Raw genomic sequence first — 23,465 nt, 5'->3', positions numbered from 1 at the left:
GATATCCGAGCGAATTTGAAAAAAAGCACTCTCAGAACTATCAACTGAGACCCAATGTCACGACTGATGACCGAAGGGTCTATTTTTTTCCAAATCATCTCCATAAATTCATATGAATAGATTTGGGTCTTCGTTATTGCCTAAATAGATGTTATTTTTCCAAACGTCACCTGAAACTTCAGTTTTTGCCATAAAAAATATTCAAGGTAAACAAGCCTTTTATCTTCAGTTTAAACCATGTCTAAATCATTTTACTTTTCCCTTCTATTTTTTATCGGATTTTTGATTTTTTGTAATAAAGTTTTTATCTGCAAAACTAATAAACCTATAAATTCGAAAAAAATATGTCATACTAAATTTTTATTTTTCTCGTATAAATATTAATTTAAAAGTTATACGCAGTTAAAGTTATGCATCAAGTGTACTGTATTTACGGTGCACCATGTCGTATGAGCAACACATAATGTATAAAGCATTGTCGACGCCAAAGAACCCCAGGCGGAGTTATTATTGGCAAAACAAAAGGCGTCAAATGAGTTTGTTTTTATCAGCCAATCGATTAATTTTTTAGTGAAGCTAATGCGTTGCGTCAACAGGAGAACAAATTACACAAAAATATTCAAGAAGAAAGTTATTATAATTGTGAGGTGAACATAATTTGGGGATCGGTTAAAGATACACAAGGCAAGTAAAAAGGGAGGAGTTCGCCCAATTTGTTTGGAGATTTGGGAGATAATGATCTAAATTTTGGATTCGTTCTTTACTGCTACAAACTGAACGATTAAAATCAAGTTCTTATATGGAAAACATTTTTATTTGACGAGATAACTTAAGAAATTTTGCATAGATTATTGTACACGGTAACGGTAAAATTTTCAAGTAAATTGTTCAGTTCGGACTACTACAGCATATACATAGCTTTCATCATCTCGCGTGGAATACTTTTTTATTTGACCAGGTACATTGTGACAAAAAAGCACACGGATGAATGTCGAAAAATAATTCGTCTCAAATTTTGTATTTCTAACCAAATTTCGTGTGGTACGAGTGGTACAAAACCTTCAAAGACGGTGCACAGATCATTGAAGACATGCCTCATTCTGGACGACCTCCGACCTCTTCAACTGATATGGTACTTGAAAATCTTCAGGCAAGCGTTAGAGAGATGGCAAGAGAGCTCGACATCTCTCGCGAATCCATTTGAATGATTTTTGTGGATATTTCGGGTATGAAACGCGTTTTTGCTCGACTCGTCCCGATAAAGCTGAATTATTTTCAGTACCGTAAACAGGTCTCTTTAGACATGCTTGATCGTACGAATTGCGATCCCACATTTATGAAGAGCATTGTAACTGCCGTTGAAACATGAGGTTATGAGTTTGACATGCAAACAAGTCAACAATCTTAGGAATGAAGAGAAAAAACGAGCCAAAACCAAAAATAACTACGCAAAAGCCACTCAGAGAGCAAGATGATGCTCATTATTTTCGATATACGTGATTTGGTATATCAAGAATTTGTGCCGGAGTGACAGACGGTCAATAAGAAGTTATGTTTGGATACATTGAGGCGTTTGCTTGAGAAAATCCGTCGAAAACGGCTGGAATTTACACGATTTTACACGACAATAATGCACCAACGCATCGAGCCAAGATTGTGACTGAATTTAAAGCCAAAAACGCAATGAATACCATCGATTAACCAGATTTGGTTTTTTGTGATTTTTTCTTGTCCCCAAACTGAAATTGACGCTTTGTGGAACCCGTTTTCAGTCGATCGAAGAGATAAAACTAAATTCGCTGAAGGAGGTGAAGCCATCCCAAAAACTGCTTATGAAAAGTATTTCGAGGACTGGAAAAATCGTTGGCGTAAGTGTATTACATCTAGTGGGGATTACTTTGAAGGCGACAAAATAAATATTAATGAATAATTAAATATTTTGCCTTTTGTGCACAAGTACCGGGTACTTGGTTGGTCTTTGAATTAAAAATATGTAGCAATCAGGGGAAGCACTAAAGGAAATAATCAAATATTAAAAATTAAAAAAGGCAAGAAAAAATAGTAAAAATAAGACCGATCTTAAAAGCTGTGCGGTCTTTAAGAGACTGCAGGAAATTTTTTCTAAGGAGTTTGAATATTTTGTACTTGAAAAATATTGTTTAAACGTTAAAAAAGTAAAGCTTATAATAATTAAAAATCTTATAAAAATGTGCAGCATGGGTTTAAATGCGCTCTAAGCCTAAGATTACTATACAATATTACAATAACAAATATTAATAAAAAAAAATAGGAAGCAATTATCCTTTGTTAGTTAAGTTATGCGTGTGAATTCATGTTTCTTTTAGTTTTTAAATGGCGTTACTACTATGCTTAATTCCACTACGATTTTTGAATTTTTTTAAATATTTTTTTAAATAATTTTTTATGCATTTTGTTAGCACTACGACACCCAGTATTCAAATTGCCGGCTATTGCTCGTGTTGCAAATGCGTTGATTACATACATATGTACGTATGTATGTGATGCAGGTGTGATGAAGCTGATTAGTATGAATTACAGATTACACTAGATTAGAGAATTGTACAAATGACGCTGCGGATCACACCAAAGCTGGACTTACGGCGTTGTCGCTATACACGGTCGCCTCATCCTCATTGTCGATCATGAGAGCGTCTAAATGATGTGCTAATTGCTGTTGTTGTTGTTGTATTTGCGATGGCTGCTGCTGCTGCGGCGGCTTATGCTGTAGCTTGGGGGAGTGGTGCAGGTGCTGATGTGACGGCAAATAATCATAAATCTGTTCATGTTGGCGTTTTTGTTGAAACTGATTGTTGTTGTTGGTGTGTTGATATTGTGTTGGATGCGGTGTGGATGTAGCTTGTGTATTGTATTGGTGATCCGCAATTTGTTTTTGTTGTTGTTGTTGCTGCTGTTGCTTAAGCGAACGCTGTTGATTGGGATTGGGTGGCGGTAATGGTGGTGGCAACTCTATTTTGCTATGTTGGAAATCGTATGGTGGTGGTGAGGTATATGATGGTGACACCGGTGGATTGTTTGTCTTTGTGGGTGTACTACGAATCGTCGTGTGCACACCATACGTGTCCGGCAGTGCATTCGACTGCAAGTATTGTGATTTCGTTGGTGTTGTTGCTATTGTTGTTGTTGGCTGCATGGTAACGGCATCATAGTAATAAATAGATGTTGGTGTTATTGGCAAAGTTTGATAGGCAGCTTCATTAGCAGCGGCATTAGCATGATTAGCATTAGTAAGCGGCATTTTGGCAGAGGTCAGTTGGGTGGTGGTCCTGCTGACCTCCATATAGGGATTATAGTATGAGTAGGCGTCGTAATGAAGCGTCTGTTCAGTGTTGCAGTCGGGCGGCAGCAAAGCGGTAGAGGAGAATGTCTTAACAGTGGTTGAGTAAATATTCTGTTGTAGTTGTATAGGTGTTGGTGTTGGTCTTGGTGATGGTGATGACGGTGTTGGTGTTTGTGTTGGTGAATACTATTGTGGTGGGTGTAGTGGTGTTGATGCGAGCGGAATTCATTGGTTGTGCAGATTTTGATGTATTGAGAAAGGGGGGCAGAGAGTTTGTGCCAGCGGGTGGGTATGTGTGTGTGTACAGTGTTTGGATTTTATTTTTCAATTTAAGCGCAGACAATTTGCATATTTGAACATAAATGTTTTGTAAAAGAATATGTGAGTATAAATAATAATTGTTAAATTAGCGTAAATTAAAATAAAAAATAAATAAATTTAAATGAAATATATACAAATATAAAGAATTGCATTTTGAATCTTAGTACAAGCTTGTATGAAATTAGAAAATTTTCTTCAAATTTCTTTGAAATTACTGGCAAAAGTGTGAGTTTTTGACTTCAGAAATCTACTCAAATGCTTGAAATTTCTTTATTTTGGATATTTTTAAAGAAGAATTGCATTTTCAAACATAGTACCAGTTTGTATGAAGTTAGAAAATTTTCGAAAACAAAATTACTGGTAAAAATATGAGTTTTTGACTTCAAAACCCGGCTCAAAAATTAATATAGAGCTTGAAAATAATTCATTGTAGTTCGAGATTTAGAAAAATGTGGTTTTTAAACTTAGCACTAGCATGTATGAAGTTAGAAAATTTTCGAAAACAAAATTCCTGGCAAAAGTGTGAATTTTTCACTTCAAACATCCACTCAAAAGCTTAAAATTGCTTTATTTTGGTTCTTATCAAAGGAGAATTGTGTTTTTCAAACTTAGTATAGCATGTATGAAGTTAAAAAATTTTCAAAAACAAAATTACTGGCAAAAATATGAGTTTTTGACTTCAAACCCCCACTCAAAAATTAATATAGAACTTGAAAATAATTCATTGTAGTTCGAGATCTAGAAAATTTGGATTAAAGAATTTTCGAAAAATTTTTGACTTCAAAAATTCACTCAAAAGCTTAAAATTGCCTTGTTTTGGTTCTTGTAAAAGAATAATTGGATTTTAAAATTTACTACCTACATACTAGTTGAAGTTAGAAAATATTCGAAAACAAAATTAGTGGCATATGAATTATATATAATATAAATTTTTTACAAACAGTAATTTCGACATAATTATGGTTTGAGGTTAAGAAAATTTGTTTTTTCAAAGTTAGAAAAATTTCGAAACAAAATTTCTGGCAAAAGTAAAAAATTTTTAATTAACTATATTACTGATTTTTTTAATTTTTATATGAGATGAAGTCTTAGGAAATATTTAAAATTCATGGAAATACTCCAAAACTTTGTACAAAGTTTAAAAAGTGTTAGCGAACCTTTTTTCGAAACTTCGATTTTTTTTAATTTATAAAATTATATACTTTAAAATAATCAAAAATAAATATCAACGCTTTAAGAAAAGTACAGATAACTGTAAAATAAAACTTCAACAAAGAAGAAAAATCTCAGAACCACGTGGGCAACCCTTTCACTATATGCCAGTTGTTGCTTCTATGCAAGATTGTTTGGGAGATATATTCGGTGGAGGGACGTTGCACTACATTTGCTCACCTGCAGCGATTGATGTGATTGCTGCAACTGTTGCTGTTGTTGCGAATGAAGTTGTTGCTGTTGCATATGCCGTATCGCGTTCGGGGAAGCGGGTTTATGACGCATAGCCGATAACGCCTTCACCGTTTCGGCAACTTTCAACGATGAACTCGGTATTGCCGAGGTCGAAACAGCTGATGGTGGTGGCGGTGTGGGAGTCGACGATTGTGCTTGTCTTGAGTCTAGCAGATAAGCGGGTGGGGGTGGCAGACTATCAACGGTATCGTAGTGGGAATTTTGTATTGTTGTTGTCGTAGCCGGCGGTGGCTGTTGGTTGGCATGAGGATGTAAATGATGAAGTTGTTGATAGTGTTGTTGTTGTTGCTGCTGTTGATTTTGATGTGGCGATTGTGTAGCCTAATTGCATTTTAGCATACGATAATGTTGCAAGTAAATGAAATTAAAATTAAATAAAAATTGAAAAATAGTAGAAGATAATTAAAAAAAATAATGAGAATTAAAAAAAAACTATTTAAAAAAATTTATTTAAAAAAGGTAGGAACAAAAAATTTAGAAAAAATTGGAAAAAACGTTGAAAAAAATTGTTAAACAAAAATTTTTGATACAAAAATTTTAGAATAAATGTTGACAAAAAAAATGTTGAAATAAAACTTGAAAGAAAAAGTTTTGAAAAAACAACTGAACTTTTTTTTTAAATATTAAACAAAAAAATTTTTTTACACCAAATTTTAAGAAAATTATAGAACACAAAATTGTTGAAAAAAATGTTCAAAAAAACTTTGCAATTTTTTTTATAATTTTTAAAATTAATAAAATAATAATAATAAATATATTTTTGTAAAAATGCTTAAAAACTTATTTAAAAAAATTATTAAAAAAAAAACAAATTTTAAATGTTTAAAAAACTTGTTTAAAAAAATTTTATAAAAAAAAATAAAAATTAAAAAAAATGAAGAAAGCCTGATTTAAAAAAAAAATTATAAAAAAAAAATTAAAAATTAAAAAAAAAAATTAAGAAACCCTGATTTTTTTTAATATTTAAACTTTTTTGAAAAAAAAAGAATTTGAAAAAAAATTTAAAAAAAATATTAAAAAAAACCAAAAAAAATATTTGAAAAAAAAAATATTGAAAAAGAAATTGTTGAAGAAAATTGTTGAAATTTTTTTAAATTGAAATTTCAAAAATTTTCCTGGTATTTAAAAAACTTACTTGAAAAAATGCTTAAAAATAAAAATTGAAAAAAAAATTATTGAAAAAGAGATTGCTGAGTAAAATTATTGAAATTTAATTTTTTTTATATTTAAAAATCTTTCTTGAAAAAAATGCTAAAAACTTTTTTGAAAAAATTATTTTAAAAAATTTAAATATTTAAAAAACTCTTTTGAAATAAAAAAAGTAAAAAAAAAATAATAAAACGATTTTTTTTAAATGTGTTTTGGTGCTTAAAGCTGAAGTACATATGTATGTACATACATACATACATACATATGTGTAGTTTAGTGTTGTGTACGTTGCATACATAACCTCAATTCAAATACTTAACCTATTTTTTCGCTTTTTTATACGTAACATTTCACTTTTTCACTTAAATTTAACTACAAAAATATGTTAGAAATATCTTCACTTACCGCTGTGCCGGTGGCATTGTGACTTGGCGTCACCGATGAGCTGCGACGCACTGGCGGCGGTGGCTTGGCCGTATTTACCGATGAGCGTCGCGCTATGCGTGTTACGCCTCCTGTTGCAACAAAACAAAATCTGAATTAGAATTTGTTGAAAACATTTTTGATTGGTATTAGATGATTTTGAATTTCCCATTAAGTTTGTTAATTGCCAAAAGTCATATTATACATTTTTTAATTAAATATAAATGTATATGTTATATATTTTTTATTATTTATTGACTGTTAGATGCACAAACACAAGACACCATAATATTTAGCAGGCCGGTTTAGTTACTCATATCACAAGAGTATATTATGCTAGATAGATGTGTTTTTATATATACGAAGTTATGTATGAATGTACATATATATACACTAACGTTATGTACATATGCTTTCTATGTACAGTTGACATAATGACTTAACCAAATGCATAACTGAAGTATCGAAATTTTTTCTGCTGCCAAAATGCTAATTTAATGCAGTAATAATGAAATTGATTACATTTTGTTGTATAAAATTTCAAAAATGTTATACTATATGTATATAAATGCATATATATAATTCGATTAGCAATTGGCACAATTAGTAGACACTAATTGTTTATTAGCCGTTCACCAAAGTTGCATATTTAAAGCATTGAAGAATATTTTGAAAAAAAAAAGAAAATTGATGCTTATTTTTTGTATTTATTACTTCTTAACACCACCGATTCCACGATTCCTCTTCCACGCAGTTAGTCCAACTTAAATTGGGAATAAGTGTGAGTGGTAGGTGCTTAGCCAGGCAAGTGAGTTATATAACAAGCAATATTAATGTGTGTGTGAATATGAACATTTAATGGATGAATTAATGAGAATGTTTAAGAGGAGAAATGATATGATGAGATTGATGGAGTGTTTAGGATGTACAGGAGTGTTAACTCAATATTTAAATGTTGTGAATGCACCTAAATTAATTATGTATGTGTGTACATGTGGTAAATATAACTGTTGGTCCGATAAAAAAAACAATAGTAATAACAGTATCTGCAACAAATTAGAATCATAAAAAAATTAAAATAAAAAAATTAAAATAAAAAAAATTAAATAAAAAAAATTAAATAAAAAAACAAAAAATAACTGAAAAACTAAACTAAAAAATTTAAACAAAAAATAACAAATAAAAAATCCAAAAATAATAAAAAAACAATATATATAGAAATAAAAAAAAAAATTATAAAAAAAAAAAAAAAAAAAAAAATTATAAAAAAAAATAAAAAAAAAAAAAAAAAAAACGAATTAAAAAAAATATAAACAAATGCATGTACGGTATTACATATGTGGTATTAATAAAACCACGCAAAGGAATGGCTAGCTAAGCTACAGTAAAACATTTGTAATAAGACCTAAAAAAATAGCAAAACATATAAAAAAAAGAGAAAATATAACCTAAAACTTAAAAAATAACAAAATAAAAAAAGCTATAAAAAAATAAATAAATAAATAAACCGAATTAAAAAAAAATATAAACAAAAGTAGATTAATATAACCAAATTAAAAAGTTTACAATAGGAACTAAATAGTACAAAAAAAAAACAACAATAATAAAATATAAAAAAAAACAAAAAAAACAAAAAAATATATATAAAAAATATGTTAAAAATATACTAAAAAAATAAAAAAAAATATATAAATAACCGAAATAAAAAAAATATAAACAAAAGTATATATGTAAATATAATCAGGCAAGGAATGGTTGAAATTCAGTAAAATATTTAGAATAGGAACAGGCGCAGGGCTGAAAAAATACCGAGTAGATCCGGAGAAATATCTCGTCAAATTTTGGCACCAGTTTCTACAAAAACGTCTTGTACCAACTCGGGTGTAAAAATAATGTCTCTGACACATTTATTTATTTTTTATCGCACTTTTAGAAGTTAAAAAACAAGACCGTTATATGGAGAGTTGGCAGGATTACTTTCCGATTCAATCTATTTTCGCGCTGTCGGAGGAATAACAAAAACATTTGTTCTAAGAAAATTTGGTTGATTTGTGGTTTGGGAAATCCTATGCATTAAACCTCTTAAGGGCGCGGCTATGCCGATATGCTTTAAAAATCCAAGGTTTTAAAGACTCAGTTGCCCTAGACTGGGCAAAGATCCACTGTACCAAATTACAATGTAGTACCTTTATTAAGTGGTTAGTTATGGCACTTCATATGTTTTTGCTGAACGGCACTATGTAGGCGTGACAGTGAACCGATTCCGCCCATCTGCAATGCCAACGGTCAAAGTCTATGCAAAATTTCGTGAAAGTTTTCTCTACAAATACTTGATTTTAATCGTTTAGTTTGTATGACAGCTATATGCTATAGTGGTTCGATCTGAAAAATTATATTTAGAGATTATAGTGCTGCCTTGGACAACAATTCCCACCAAATTTAGTGCAAATTTCTAGTCAAATAAAAAATTTTCCATACAGGGGCTTGAGTTATGAGTTTAAAAGATCTGTGTGTACGATTCCATATCGGCGCTTCCGACAAATGAGCAGCTTCTTGAGGAGAAAAGCAGGTGTGCAGAATTTCAGTTGAATATCTCAAAAGCTGACTGGGACTCGTTGGCTTATATGTTGAAAATATCAAATAGGGTTGAAAAAACAACTTGCAACGTCTTATAGAGGCGTTTCTATGTAGTTTTAAAAAGTAAAAAAAAAATTATAAGAAAAATGTAAACAAAAATTTTGATTTAAATATAAAAAAACTATAAGGGTCTATAATGTCAAGGAAAGAAAACAATGATGTTAAAGTCTCTAAGGCATAAAGATGCCTATCCATGATTTGGATCAAATAAAAACATTTTTATAATAATATCACTCCCTCAAAGATTTTGATCGCTTATTCTTTCACGCGAGTTAATAAATATATATATGTATATGTGGATATGAATGGAATGAAAAATAGTATTTATGATTAATGTTTATGACTTTTAATTGGTTTAAAAGCTATTAGTTTTCATTCAGCGATATTTAGACAACCGACACCGAAAATAAAAATCTAAAAGGTGAAAGAAATAATCGTTCATATACATATGTATGTGTGTAGAAAAGGAAATGGAAAAAGTTTTCAATTTTGAAAAGATTGTTTGCAAGATGTGCGATATTAAGTCGCATAAAATATCTTCATTTCAGGTATGAGAGCAGACGAAGATAGATCAAGTGAAAAAACTGCAACATGACCCTACTTTTCAACTGAGAAAGAAGATTCAAAGTAAACATAGAAAAAGATGGCTGGCGTAAAGGTATTTTAGCTACGCGCAACACTTTAAATATCTATACGGATGGCTCGAAAATGAACGATGCAGTTGGTGTGGGTATATGCTGTACAGAGTAGGGCATAAGGCAACCTTTTAAATTAACAGATCACTTCAAGCTGGGGTCTCTGCTATTACGAAAGTCGCGGAGCTGGCTTTTAATGCACCTGCAGGCAAATCCAGAGTCACCATTTACGTAGCCAGCCAAGCAACAATCAAGGCAGTAACATCGTATCGCATATCGGCCAGAAGTATCTTAGAAACCATGGCAGCAGTGGAAAGTGTTGCCAGAAGTAAGCAACTTCAATTCTACTGGTTGCCAGGCCCCAAAGGCATCGAGGGCATTGAAATAGTGGACGAGATTGCCAAGAATGGTGTACGGCTAACATCCGAAAACGTGATCAACATTGAGAAACCCATGCATTGTGTGTACGACGATTTAGACAGAACCTTGGTAAAGATAATCAAAACCCGATGGCACGAGCTAGCTGGGTACAGAACTGTAAAAGTCATGTGCAAAACGGTAAATCGGCAGAACACAAAAATTGCTATTGGTAGTCGATAGAAGAGACTGTAGGAACATGATGAGAATACTAACTGGCAGTGTCTGGTGGCCGCACACGCTCGAGAATACTGCAAGAAATGTTAAGAGCAGGCACCATGGAAACTCTCTTGTGCACTTGTCCTGCATTGGTAAGACTACGCTGTAAGCATCTGGGTCCCCACAGTATGATACACTGGAGGAGGTATCGAAAATGAGGCCGCAGAGTCTGTTAAAATTTGCGTCATGTGCAAGCATCCTAAAGGAAGACTACTTCTCTTCAACCTAGGAACTGAAGAACTGAACTCCGTCTATGCGTGTCTTAATGGCCTACCAGTTGAACCTAACCTAACCTAATGATTTGTTTTTATATAAACAATGTCAGAAAAACGTGCTCCAGGAGATTTGCATTGATTTTTGAAAGAAGGAAGAGGGAAAATAGTGCGATAACTGTTTTTTTTTTTTTTTTTTTTTTTTGTAAGCTTGAATATTGAAGGGGTCGCGAGGTGAAATCTCGACTTACATAGTGGGTGTCAAGTTCAAAAAGGGTCAATGTGCATTAAGAGTGTTTGAAATCATATTGATTTTTGTTATATACGATACTACAATTCAAAAACTCTTATTCTTAAAAAGGTTTTGATGAAATTAACAAACAATTATTATATTAAGTCAGTGTTTAAGAAACTCGAAAGTTAAGTGAACTCGGCAATGGCACCAAATAGTAATTTTTAGTATTTTAAGGTTGTGTTATTGTTGATTGGAATTGCAATATCTCGCTATGTAGACCAAAAATTGGTCACTACTGTTAAGTCAGTGTTTAAGAAACTCAACAAAAAATCATATACAATAATATTTAGTAAAGCACACGAGTTGGTTAATACACAAAGTAGAAGAAATACGAAGAATTGTTGAGCAAATCAGAAAAAAAAAACCGAGAGTTACACAACACAAAAGCACCAAAGAAGAAATTAGGCCAGTTAAATGTGTGAGAATATTAGTTAGTACGTAAAAACAAAGTAGAACACAAAAACAAACAACCAAAAAGAATGTCAAAAGAGTCAAAAACGAACGAACCCGACAATGAAGCCGGTCTCGGCGTGATATTCGGTTTGGCGTTGGCGGAATTTATATTGGAGTTGGATGCGTATGCAGATGCAGACGAGACCGAGGCAGAAGCTGCTGATTGTTTGGTGTGAATGGTGGGTGGTATTGATGTTGGTGTTGCACAAGTGGAAGAACACGCATAGGCGCAGGCGGAGACAGACACTGATGATGGGGATGACGATGACAATGACGATGATGACGACAATGAAGTTGTTGATAATGTCGCATGGTTGTTGGTTTGATTGTGTATATGTGGGTGTTGTTGTTGTTTTGGTTTTTGATGGGCAACCAATTGCGAACGCAACGGTAATGGCGGTGTTGGTGGACATTTCAACAGGCGATCAGTCGAAGCGCGAATTGCAGGCGTGCATAATAATAATGACGACGACGATGACGATGTTATGGTGGATGGCGATGGAGATGAGGCACGAATGGTGGAGTGTGATGATTTTTGTGTAGATGACATGGAGGCAGAACGTTTGGGGCGTGTTTTAGCATTAATATTGTTGTTGTTGTTGGTGGTGGTGTGATTTTTGTTGTTCATGTTGTTGTTGTTGTGTGATTTCAGCGCATGAAATTGATAATGAGTACGATTAGAATGGGTTTGTTTACTAGTCTTAGGATATGCAGATGAAGCTGCTGATGCATTTCTTCTACTATCACTATTATTATTCATATTTCGATTATTACTACTACTTTTAGTACCATTTTGATAGACAAGCTGTGGCCCTGCAAATGAGGATGATGCGGATGCGGATGCGGATGCGTTTGTGTGGTGATGGGATGATGCAGTTTTCACTACAAATGCCACATGATTGGATGATGATGCGGATGCAGATGCAGTTGTAGTTTTTGTTGTTGCATTCGACATAGCCGTACTACAACTGCGCTTATTTAAGCTAATTGCATTACAATTATTGTTATTGCTGTTGTTGTGAGTGTTGCTGCTGGCGCCGCTGCTGCTATTGCGATTGCCAAGGCCATTGCCGACGCCGCTGGTGGTTGTGGTGGTAGTGATGGTGGTGATGTTGTTGGAATTGCTATGATTGTGGTTGCTGTGGTTGTGGTTGCTGAGGTATATTAAACTATTCGTGTTGTTGGCGGCTGATTGTGGTGAATGTTGTTGTAATTGTTGTTGCTCCTGCAATAGCTGCTGCTTCTGTAGCAACAGCTCGTGGTGTTGCTGCTGTTCGTGCTGCAGTTGCAACTTCAATTTCTGCTTGCGAATTTTCGCATCTAAATCGGCCTTGAAATTGGCCTTCGTCAAAAGCGGTGGCGGCGGTGTGGGCGCAGCCGTCAGCCGCTCGCCCACCGCTTCACAACTACCTCTACAACTACTACTACTACTCTTACGCACGCTGGCGTTAGCCTCTAAACTCAAATTGTGGTCGGCCGCTTGGCCATTGAATATACTCAAAGTCGGTTTGGGTGGCGGTATCGCTGCTTTGCGACGTATTATGGTATCTGCGTGCATGTTGTGTGCATTTGGTGGTGTTGCCACCCTTCTACTACCTTCCTCGCTGCACGCTGCTTGCGCTTGTGCCGTACCTGCGTTTGCGTACTGGTGCTGATGATGGCGGTGGTGCGGCGTGCGCAGCAGTGAGAGTTCGCTGCCGCTATTGTTGTTGTCGCCACAACCGAGCAGCTGCAGTTGTTGTTCGCTGGAGGCGCGGAAAGAGGAGAGTCGCTGTTTGGCAGGCGCTACGGTTGCGGTGTGCGGTGGCGAGGTCGGTCCCAAGCACGACAACGACGACGACGACAAGGCCAGCACGGACATCATGCCGGCGCCCGGTGCGGCCAAACCATCGTGTGGTGCACACAAACTAGTCGGCAGTTGTGTCAATTCGCGCATTTCCTGTCGTCCCAATTGTTGCTGTAGTGGATCCTTTGTGCGCAGCACGACAATCTCGAATTCTGTTTGACATAATCGATATCAGGCGTGATGGGTATCTGATGATCGTAGATAACGACGACATTACTGCCGCCATCGCTGCCGTTGTCCGCAGCCTGTTGTGGCGTTTGGTACGTGTCGGAGGTGTGCGATGCGCAATCGTCGGCCGTCGTTGTCGATGACACTGCCATCAGCGAGCGATTATCGCCAATAGCGCTGCCCACATCGGCGGGCTCATCCACGCCCGACGAGGCGGCTATCGACGATGAGGACACCGCTGTGGCGAAGTGCGCGAAAGTGGGATTCTCGTAGCCGCCCGCCAGCGAACTCGTTTCGCTTACATAGCAACGACTCAGCTCCGAATCGGAATTGTATTGTTGCAGTGTGCGACCGTTATTGTCATTGCCGCCTGTGGCACAACTCTCTCGGCTGCTCAAGCTGGTATTGTGTTCATTATTGTTGCTGCTACTCTTTGTGTTGTTATTGTTGTTGTGATTGTTATTTATGCTCGTCAGCGAGCCGACATCAGCGGCCACATCATCGGAAGCAGTGTCGGAGAGATCAGTGCCGCAACCGCTCGTTTGATTGCTGGCGCATTGCGGTGATTTGGGTGGACGCGGCGGACAAATAACGGTTAATGGCGTTGTTGTGTCGACACGCTCCGCCTCTGTGTCTGCTAATGTTGTTATTGCCTTGGCATTGCTGCTCATCTGATTGCTGTCGGCGACGACGACGCTGTTGCTGCTCGTGCCGATCAAGGGGAAGGGACGATCACCACAATTGTCGCCCACAGTCTCATCCGCTGTTGGGGTGGGCGTTGTTGTTGTTGCTGTTGCGCGCTTGCTTGCATCGATCTCGCGTTGAAACGAGTCTAATTCGCCAATTAAATTATTTAATTCTTGGATCGAGTCTTCAAAACTTTTATCTACAAAATTGGGTCGGTAGTGTTGGTGGTGTTTGGTGTACGGTTGTTGTTTTGGTTGGTTTTGTTGTTGTAGAAAATTGCGGTAATTGTTGTGTTTTTGGTGCGGCAGAAAGTTGCATGTGTTCACGATATGGTGTGGTTGTTGTTGTTGGTGTGGATTTATATACATTTTGTTGTGGAAGGTTTTTGGTTCATTGTTGTTTTTGTTTTTGTTTTTTTTTTTATATATAGATATAGTGCAAGTTTGACGTAAGAGTAGATTTTTTCATTAATTTTTACAAAGAAATCATTTTCAGAAAATGGGAGGCATTTTTTGTTGTTGGATTTGTGTGTTTTTGTTTTTTTGGCATTTACATTTCATGTGTTTGTTGTTCACGTGGTTGTGAAATATATAGTGGCGTTTTATGTGTTGTTGTTGTTTTTGTTTTGTGATAAAACAAAAAACAGTTGGGTATATAATTAATGTTGGGTAAAGTGGAGAAGAAAAAAGAAAAAGGGAGAACGAAAAACAAAGAAAATTCAATTAATTAGTTGTAGTTTTTGTTGGCAACAAATCTGAACAAAAGAAAAGACAAACAGGGTATAATATGTACATAAATCAGGCAAAAGGACGCAAGAGCAAGCTTTAAGAGGTCAAAATGTTGAGTGGAAAATTTTTTCTTTTTGGGATTTTGACGGTTTTCTTAATAATATATATTTAAAATATATTAAAAAAAATATTTAATAAGAATTATTTAATTAATAAATAATTAATCTTTTGTAATATTAAATATATTGAAAAAAAGAAATTATATCTGTATAATTATATATTAATCATAACTATTTAATTAATAAAACTAATTAATTTTTTGTGCGAAAAATTTTTAATTAAAATAATTTCAAATTAAATTATTAAAAACCTTATTTCAAATTTTGTTGAAAAAAAAAACAAAACAGAATTTAATTATTAAAACTATATTATTTTTTTTTAATTTTCACATTAATATTTTTTTAAATTGAAATTAATTTAACTTTCTTTAATTATAATAACAAATAAAAAAATATTCGAAACTATTCTTACATAAAGAAATATTATAATTTTATTTGAAAATTTCTTTTTATGGTTTGAACTTCTTACTTAAAAATATATACATATTTAAAATATATTTAAAAATATGTAACATCTCTTTAACATCTTTAACTACAATTATTTAATTAAAGAAAGTAACTAATTTTTTTGCAATATTGTATCCATATATTTAAAAAAATTAATATCTTTAATTATAATTATTTAATTAATAAAACTAATTATTATTTAAAAAAAAAATTATTACATTTTTAATAGTTAAAAAAATAAAAAATAATTAAATTAATTTGAATCAATATTTTTTTATGTAAACATAGTTTTGAAATGTTTTTTTTTATTTGTTAATATTAAAAAAAATTAATTTTAATTTGAATTAAAAAATGAATGTAAAAATGAAAATATAACAATTTATTTAATAAAAGAAATTTTAAAAATTTTTCCCACTATTTTTTTGTAATTAATTGTATCCATATATTTAAAAAAATTAATATCTTTAATTATAATTATTTAATTAATAAAACTAATTATTATTTAAAAAAAATAATTATTACATTTTTAATAGTTCAAAAAATAAAAAATAATTAAATTAATTTTAATTAATATTTTTTATGTAAACATAATTTTGAAATGTTTTTTTATTTGTTATTATTAAAAAAAAATAAATAGATTTTAATTTGAATTAAAAAAATTAAATTAATTTGAATGTAAAAAGAAAATATAACAATTTATTTAATAAAAGAAATTTCTAAAATTTTTTTCCACAATTTTTTTTGTAATTAAAAAATCAAATTTTAATTAAAAATATTTTAAAATTTAAATAAAATTAATTAATTTAAATTTAAATTAAAAAAATTAAATTAATTTGAATGTAAAAATTAAATTAGAACAATTTATTTAATAAAAAAAGTTTCTAAAAATTTGTTCCACTATTTTTTTTGTAATAAAAAAAATATTTTAATTAAAAATATTTTAAAATTTATGAATAATTTTTTTCTTAAAAAATGTATATTTATGATATGTAAAAAAATGTAATATACATATTTAATTAAAACTATATGTGACCTGGTCTACGAAAAGGGAGCTAACGTGCGAAAACTAGTTTTCTGGGAAACAGCTGTTAAAAATAAACCGTTAATAATCGTTATCTCATTAATTGTTCTCCTTTTTTTGACACCTAAGCCCCCTTTCCGTAGACCAGGTCACATAATTTTAATAAACGATTTTCTAAAAAATTTCCCCTCTATTTTTATGTGATAAAAAAAATTAATTTTAATTAAAAATATTTTAAAATTTATATACTCCTTTTATTCATTATGTAGTAAGAAAATTTACATATTTATTTCTTTAATAAAAACCGAAATATTTTCCCACTAATTTTAATGTAATAATTAATTTTAATTAAAATTATTTTCAAACTTACATACATATGTATGTATATACTAAGTTATTTTCAGATAATTGAAATATTTTGATTTAAAATTAATTATTTTTTATAAAGAGTTTCAAAAAATTTTCAAAATTATGTTTGCCTAAAAAATATTAAAAAAAAAATGTATTAAAGAAAAATTTAATAAAAAAAACATTTTATATTTATCAAAAAAAAATATATAAAAAATAATTTTTTTGAAATATATGTATATATATTTTTTCAAATAAAATTATTGTTTTATTAAAATATATTTTATTATTTAAAACGTTTTTAATAAAAAAAATTATACTGTAACCAAGAAAGAATTTTGAAATATTTAATTGACATTGAAATTCAGGCAAAGTCCGATTTTTATAATTACAGAAATTTATAAAAAAAAAATTTAAAATTAAAAAAAAAATTAAAAATAATATATAAATATAAATAAATACATACAAAAAAGAAAAAAAATTGTATTTTAAAATTTATAAAAAATATTTTCTCAAATAAGATCTAAACATCAGTAGTTGTTTTTAACCCTGCTACAACCACGACTTTCCACTATTCGACCTCCAAGCTTAACCCTTGTGCACACGGGACAAATAAATAATAAATAAATTTGACAAAACAGGTGGTGATTAATACAAATGTAGTTGAGGGTTGGGTGGTGAGACTTTGCATGGGATTGCAACTTGTGTAAACAAAAGTGCTTGATTGCGCTAAAAGGGGGGCGGGGGACATAATCAAAGTTGCATGTGGTGTAGTGCTGGTTGGCTGGAAGGCACGAGTACACTTGAGGTGGTGTTTACGAGTACAAACAGTGAGAGTAATTCATGTTCGTTTGCGCCCAGAAACAGACGCTCGGTAAGCTCAAACACGCCATATGCCTACTCACCCACTTCTTGCTGCTCCACGTGCTGCTGCTGCTGCTGTTGTTGTTGCTGTTGCTGTGGCGACGGCTGTTGATAATGATTGCCAGCGGCGCTGGTGTTTGCCGCGCGATAAACCTCATCCGGAGTCCGGCGCGTACCATATATGGCCTCGACCGTGGAGCGTCCCGGTGTGACCGCAGCGGTGGAAGCAGCTGCGGCTGCGGCTGCCGCCTGTTTCTCGAACATCGAGGCTTTCTGCAGCACTGAGGCGCGTGAACGTTCATCATTCTCTACAATAGTTGGGGATTCTGTATCGTTTGCTGTCGCAGTTGAATCGGTGGCATTTGTATAAGTTTGTTCGGACGTTTCGGTGGGAGTGGTTTGGGACTCTATGCATGTAGCATTATTCATAGCATTGTTATTGGTAGTATTACTTGTTTGTTGTTGCTGTGTATTTGTTTCGTGTGCGGGTACAATGGTGGGTTGTTGACCGGCTGCATCGGTTTCGGTGATCTTCAGCACATCACTATCGACTGAAGCGGTGCCACTTTGTGGTGGCGTTGGTGAATTGACATTGTATACGAAACCGCTCAACATGCCGCTCGTCACGCTGCCGCCACTTGGTGTACCAGCCGCCGTGGATGACGGTGAATTGGTCAGCAGTGGTGAATAGTGGTTTTGTGGTGTTGAGCTGCCACTCGACGGTGTCGGTGTTTGGCCAACAAGTGGTGTGGCTATCGTGCCGGATTCTATGGAGGGATGCGAATGCAGGGAGGTGTGTTCGAGGAGGCAGACGAAGAGGAAACGGAATGTGAACGTGTTTTGCTGCCGCTGACCATAACACCTGACTGGTGCTGCGATTGTTGTTGTTGTGACTGCTGATAGCCCGATGCAGTCGAATCGTTGGAAAACTGTGAGGATATAGAGTCGATCGAGTGTTGTTGTTGCAGATTGGCGACTGGCCGTTGTTGCTGCTGTTGTTGTTGTTGGTTAGTAATTTTTGCTGCCGCCATGTTGGCCAACTCAGACATATTGACGTAAGTGGGCGGCGGGGATGTTGTCTGCAGATGTTGTTGCAGTTGCTGTTGCTGCTGCTGCTGCATGTGTTGTTGTTGTGCATGATGCGCTGATAGCTCTGCTTGCAGCATTTTGTTAATTCATTTATTGTGTTTTTTTTGTTGTTTTTTATTCAGCACATTGAAAGCGAGCGAGCGAGCGTGCGTTGGGCGGTGGCGGCGTAGCGTGTGTGTATGTATGTGTGTTTCATTATTTTTTGTACATAGGATATGTTAGGCATAAGAGAAGGGAATAGAGAGCACAAAAACAGGGTAAATTAGTAAACTCGTCTAACTCGGGTAATTAGCAAAGACATTGACGGTAGACAAATTAGAGAGACACAATGAGCACTCGTCGAGACGCTCTCGAAGTGTGGTGGAAATGCGTTTACTCACCTTTTGTTATGTGCGCCGGTATTGGTGAGGGGCATTGACGCTGTAAGAGATTGTTGGTGCTGCGATTATTGTTGGCCGAAAGTGGTCGTTCCAACGAAGAGCAGCGCTGTAAAAAACGATTGAGTTAATTAGTGAGTGAAAATTAAATGAAATTAAGGGGATTTTTGAAGGATGAGTTGAGCATATCAACAGATCGATAGTAAAATTTATATATGTAACAGTCAGTGGAGGATCAGATCAAAGATTATCACGAGAACTGCCTTCGTAAAAACTGTTTATGTTGTTCTTGTAATGGGTACCTAATCCCCGCCAGACTGGTAAGGATTAGATAAGTTGCCATTGGTAGGCCCGAGAAACGTGCTGTTTCGATGGGGTCGGACCAACGACACAAGGGTGTCAGATGTGAAGGGTTAGCAAGGCATACAAAGGGGTGGCTAGTATAATGCGGGGACTCATTACATATGTTTGATATGTCTATTCTGGATAAGTAGGATTTTAACCTGCTACAGTATCCAGAACGAAGCTACGCAAAGGTCACTATTGTTCCTCGCGACAACTCGAGTTCTTCGTCTGCAATGGGTGAAAAAGTCATTGGTTCCACTGTTAATGGCGGTCAGTGCTTGTCGGAAGTTAGTTGCGTCCGAAGTCTTGTCGGCGCATTGTTTTATGGCCTCTAGGAGGCGGTTCTGCTCCAAGCAGGTAACTGCAGAGATAATTTCCGTGAAAACAGGAAAGCATGCAGGCCACACTATGCAGGCGTTCGAAGAGAGACATCAACAGGCATCCTGTCGTAGTTTGAAGTGCAGTGCTCTGACAAGTTTGGAACATCCTCGTCTGCGTTTCACTGCATCCAGGCGACCATATTGGTGCGGTGTAGTTAAGGGCTGGCCGACCGATTGCCTTGCAAGTTGCCAACAAAGTTTCTTTGTCCTTTCCCCATGTGCTGCCGGCTAACAACTTGTAGGTTTTGTTGAGGCTCTGTTAAAATCTTAGGGTTATTGACAGTCGGAATCTTAACGCCATCGACTGCAATATTAGGGTCAAGTCTATACTCCTTCGTCCAGTTTGTGAATATGGTCGCTGTGGATTTAGGTAGAGTGTTAAGTTCCGTGCAGCGAAGAAGCGAGAAAGGCCGTTTTCTTTTGAGCACATGCCATCGATTCCCTTGTACGACGTCATTATCGTGCCATCGTCAGCATACGAGATGTAGAAGTTAAACAATTACGGGTGGTACTGTGCGCTTTTCGGGAGCTATGCTGGAGGTTTGCTAGGTTAAAGTTGTGTGTGAAGGTCGGGAGTGGCAAGACCTCAAGTGTCTTCACTACTGGGTAAAGGAGAGTTAACGGACGATAGGACTTCCCTTTGTTCGCGGGTTTCCCGCATCGGATATTTGAAGAGTGGTCAGGGACAGGTTGAGGACCTTGGTGAGGTAGCTTACTCCCTTGGTGAGGTATGTAGCTTAATTCCATCAGGGCCAATGGATTTGGACAATTATGCCTTGTCAATTGTTGCACTCTGAACCCCCTCAACCGTGAAAGTGGTGCGCAGTCTTTTGGCATTTTGCGCAGCCATCGGGTAACACGGCCGAAGGGTGCAGTGTAAATTACCGGCTAAAATAGCTCGTGCACTTCTTCGGGTCCGAAGAGGCATGGCCATTGAATTGAATTTCAACTCGGTCATCAACTCCTATATAATTTATCAACAACAATTATCTCAGACAAAATAAAATTTCAATATCGATCGGCTGAATGCTTCTTTAACACAAAAAAATCTTTATATACATAACATGATCTTACGAGGAATACTTTTTGGACAGACTTAATTGGGCTAGCGAATCTGCACATGCAAGCTATACAACATACATATATATACATAACTATATATTTTTACTGATTGGACTGAGAATGATGAAAATCGAATAGTGGTTTCGTTTAGGAATTTAAATTGGAAGAAAAGTGCAACCTAAACTTACCACACGTGTTGGTTTCTGATGTCATAGTATAATAATACAATTAAATTTAACAACAAGATTTATTTACCGCAAATACAAACACAGAGAAAAAAAAGAAAATTGACATACATATACATAAATATGTAGTTATTAGTGTATATAAATTTATATATGGTAACCTACCACTGGCAACGGTGGGCGACTCAATGCACCGGCTGGCGACTTTTGTGTAGATGGTGTATTAGCGCCGGATCCAGCACCGCCACTGGTGCCGTTTGGCGTACCTGGTATGCTGCCGCTGCCGCCGCCGCTACCCTCCAGTATGGTCTCCGGATTCTGGAACGTGTAAACGGTAAGTGGTGGCCGCTGATGTCCCTTCTCGTAGGCAGTTGAGATTGTGTGTGGACGATCGGAGGCAGGTGGCAACACTGGCACGGCATCTTGGGAATGTGGTGGCCAAGTGGAAACAGCATGTGATTGACTAGTGGCAGTAGTAGCCTTACAAGGGAAAGTTACGTTAGTGTAAACAAAGGAAAACGTACAAAACAATTTGAATTCAAAATTTATAGCTTACAAAGAAAAAAAAAGGTCGGTTGCACCGAAACTAAATAGCCTTCACAAATATAAATATTAACAAAAAATATTCCAGACAAGAATTTGATTTTGATCGGTTTGTTTGTATGACAGCTAAATGCTGTGGTGGTCCGATCTAAACCATTTTTTCGGAGATTGAATCGTTGTCTTGGATAATAATCCATGTCAAATTTCGTGAAGCTATATTGTCAAATAAAAAAGTACAGAGATTGGATTTGATTCGATCAGTTTGTATGGCAGCTATATGCTGTGGTGGTCCGATCTAAACCATTCCTTCAAAGGTTAAAACGTTGTCTTAAGCAATAAGTTGAGCAAAATGTCGGGAAAATATCTCGGCAAATAAAAAAGTTTTCCATATAAGGACTGATATTTGTCAGTTGTAATGACAGATATACTGATCCGATAATGGCGGTTCCGATAAATGATCACCTTCTGAGTATCTCAAAAACTAAACTGGTCATTCGCGTATATACAGACAGATGAATAGACGGACGAGCGGATATGATTAAACTGACTCAGCTCGTCATGTTGATATACATACATATATACATATATACTTCAACGTTTACTAGTGGGTGTTACAAACTATATACCCTATTCATGGTATTAAAATGTCAATAACAGTATATATTACAACAAAAGCATGACTTAACAAATATAGAAATTAATTTTAATAATATTAAGAAAATAATAAAAACCTGTGTGGTTAGCGCTGGCGATGAGCAAAAGCCACTATCACTGGATTCACCAGGTTTCAAGCGTATTGCAGGCGAAATTAACTATAAATAAGATGAGTATGAAAAAAAAAAGAAACACACAACATAAAATAAACAAATAATGCGCCAAAATAACAAGTAATTAAAAATTATATAACATTTGACATATGAAGCATAAAAATTATTTGCTTAAAGGCCTGAAGCGCACCACATTGACTTCAAGCAGAGCTGCACACAAAGTTCACACTCGAAGCTTTTAAGCTTAAGCTTAGCCAGCCGACCAACACTCACCTGCGATAGCGAACGTGGATAGTGATGATGTCCCGGTGAGTTGCTTGAGCCACTGCTGTTCATGGAGCTAATAGAACAAACGGAACTTTTACGTGAGCCCAGCGAATTCGAGCAACCACCTTGTGAGCTCGAACCGCCACCCGGCGATTCGGGATATAGCGACATTGTGGCTTTGGTGTCATGTATAAGTTCCTCAGATGCTTGTGGCAGCACGCTGGGCTCTTTCGTAACGAGGGCGATTGAATCCATTGCTTCCTGGAGAACAAAAAAACACATAACTCAGTTAATATCAATGTAACATGCTTGTGCTTTGCCCTATCACTTACCTGCAAATGCCCCAGCTCCGACATGACTTCGCACTCTTCCTTCACCACGGGCTGCAGCATATGTACAAACGTACAGTATCGTAAACGCTCCTCGATCATAGCCGAACGCAAAGATTTCTTTTCCACCTCCTCCAATTCGGCGCGTCGCAATGTCACATCCTGCTTATGCGAGTCCATAAGCGACTGTATAGTATCCGATTGACCTTTACGTGCTTTCTTCTGCAGTCGTAACGTGTCGCTGGATCGCTTTTTCAGTTCGGTGCGACAGCGCTTATACTCTTTGGCATGTTCCTTGTCGATGGTGATCACTGTGCGCTTCCAGTCTTCTAGTTTTTCCTGCGTA

At 35.2% G+C, this 23,465-nt stretch overlaps 1 protein-coding gene across 1 annotated transcript in view; it reads right to left on the bottom strand.

Moving 5' to 3' along the window:
* The window catches only part of LOC126756774 (AF4/FMR2 family member lilli), a 153,668-nt gene that overhangs the window by 13,343 nt on the left and 116,860 nt on the right, over positions 1 to 23,465 (bottom strand). Inside the window, 12 exon segments of the mRNA XM_050470141.1 lie at positions 2,621 to 3,505; positions 5,033 to 5,428; positions 6,662 to 6,771; positions 13,180 to 13,542; positions 13,545 to 14,447; positions 17,817 to 18,582; positions 18,585 to 18,928; positions 19,245 to 19,350; positions 21,379 to 21,693; positions 22,488 to 22,568; positions 22,797 to 23,051; positions 23,123 to 23,458. Coding sequence (XP_050326098.1) covers positions 2,621 to 3,505; positions 5,033 to 5,428; positions 6,662 to 6,771; positions 13,180 to 13,542; positions 13,545 to 14,447; positions 17,817 to 18,582; positions 18,585 to 18,928; positions 19,245 to 19,350; positions 21,379 to 21,693; positions 22,488 to 22,568; positions 22,797 to 23,051; positions 23,123 to 23,458 — 4,860 coding nt within the window.

This window comes from Bactrocera neohumeralis, chromosome 4 (assembly GCF_024586455.1).
Source record: "Bactrocera neohumeralis isolate Rockhampton chromosome 4, APGP_CSIRO_Bneo_wtdbg2-racon-allhic-juicebox.fasta_v2, whole genome shotgun sequence".
NCBI classification, from domain to species: domain Eukaryota; kingdom Metazoa; phylum Arthropoda; class Insecta; order Diptera; family Tephritidae; genus Bactrocera; species Bactrocera neohumeralis.
This window is presented reverse-complemented; position numbering and strand designations above follow the sequence as displayed.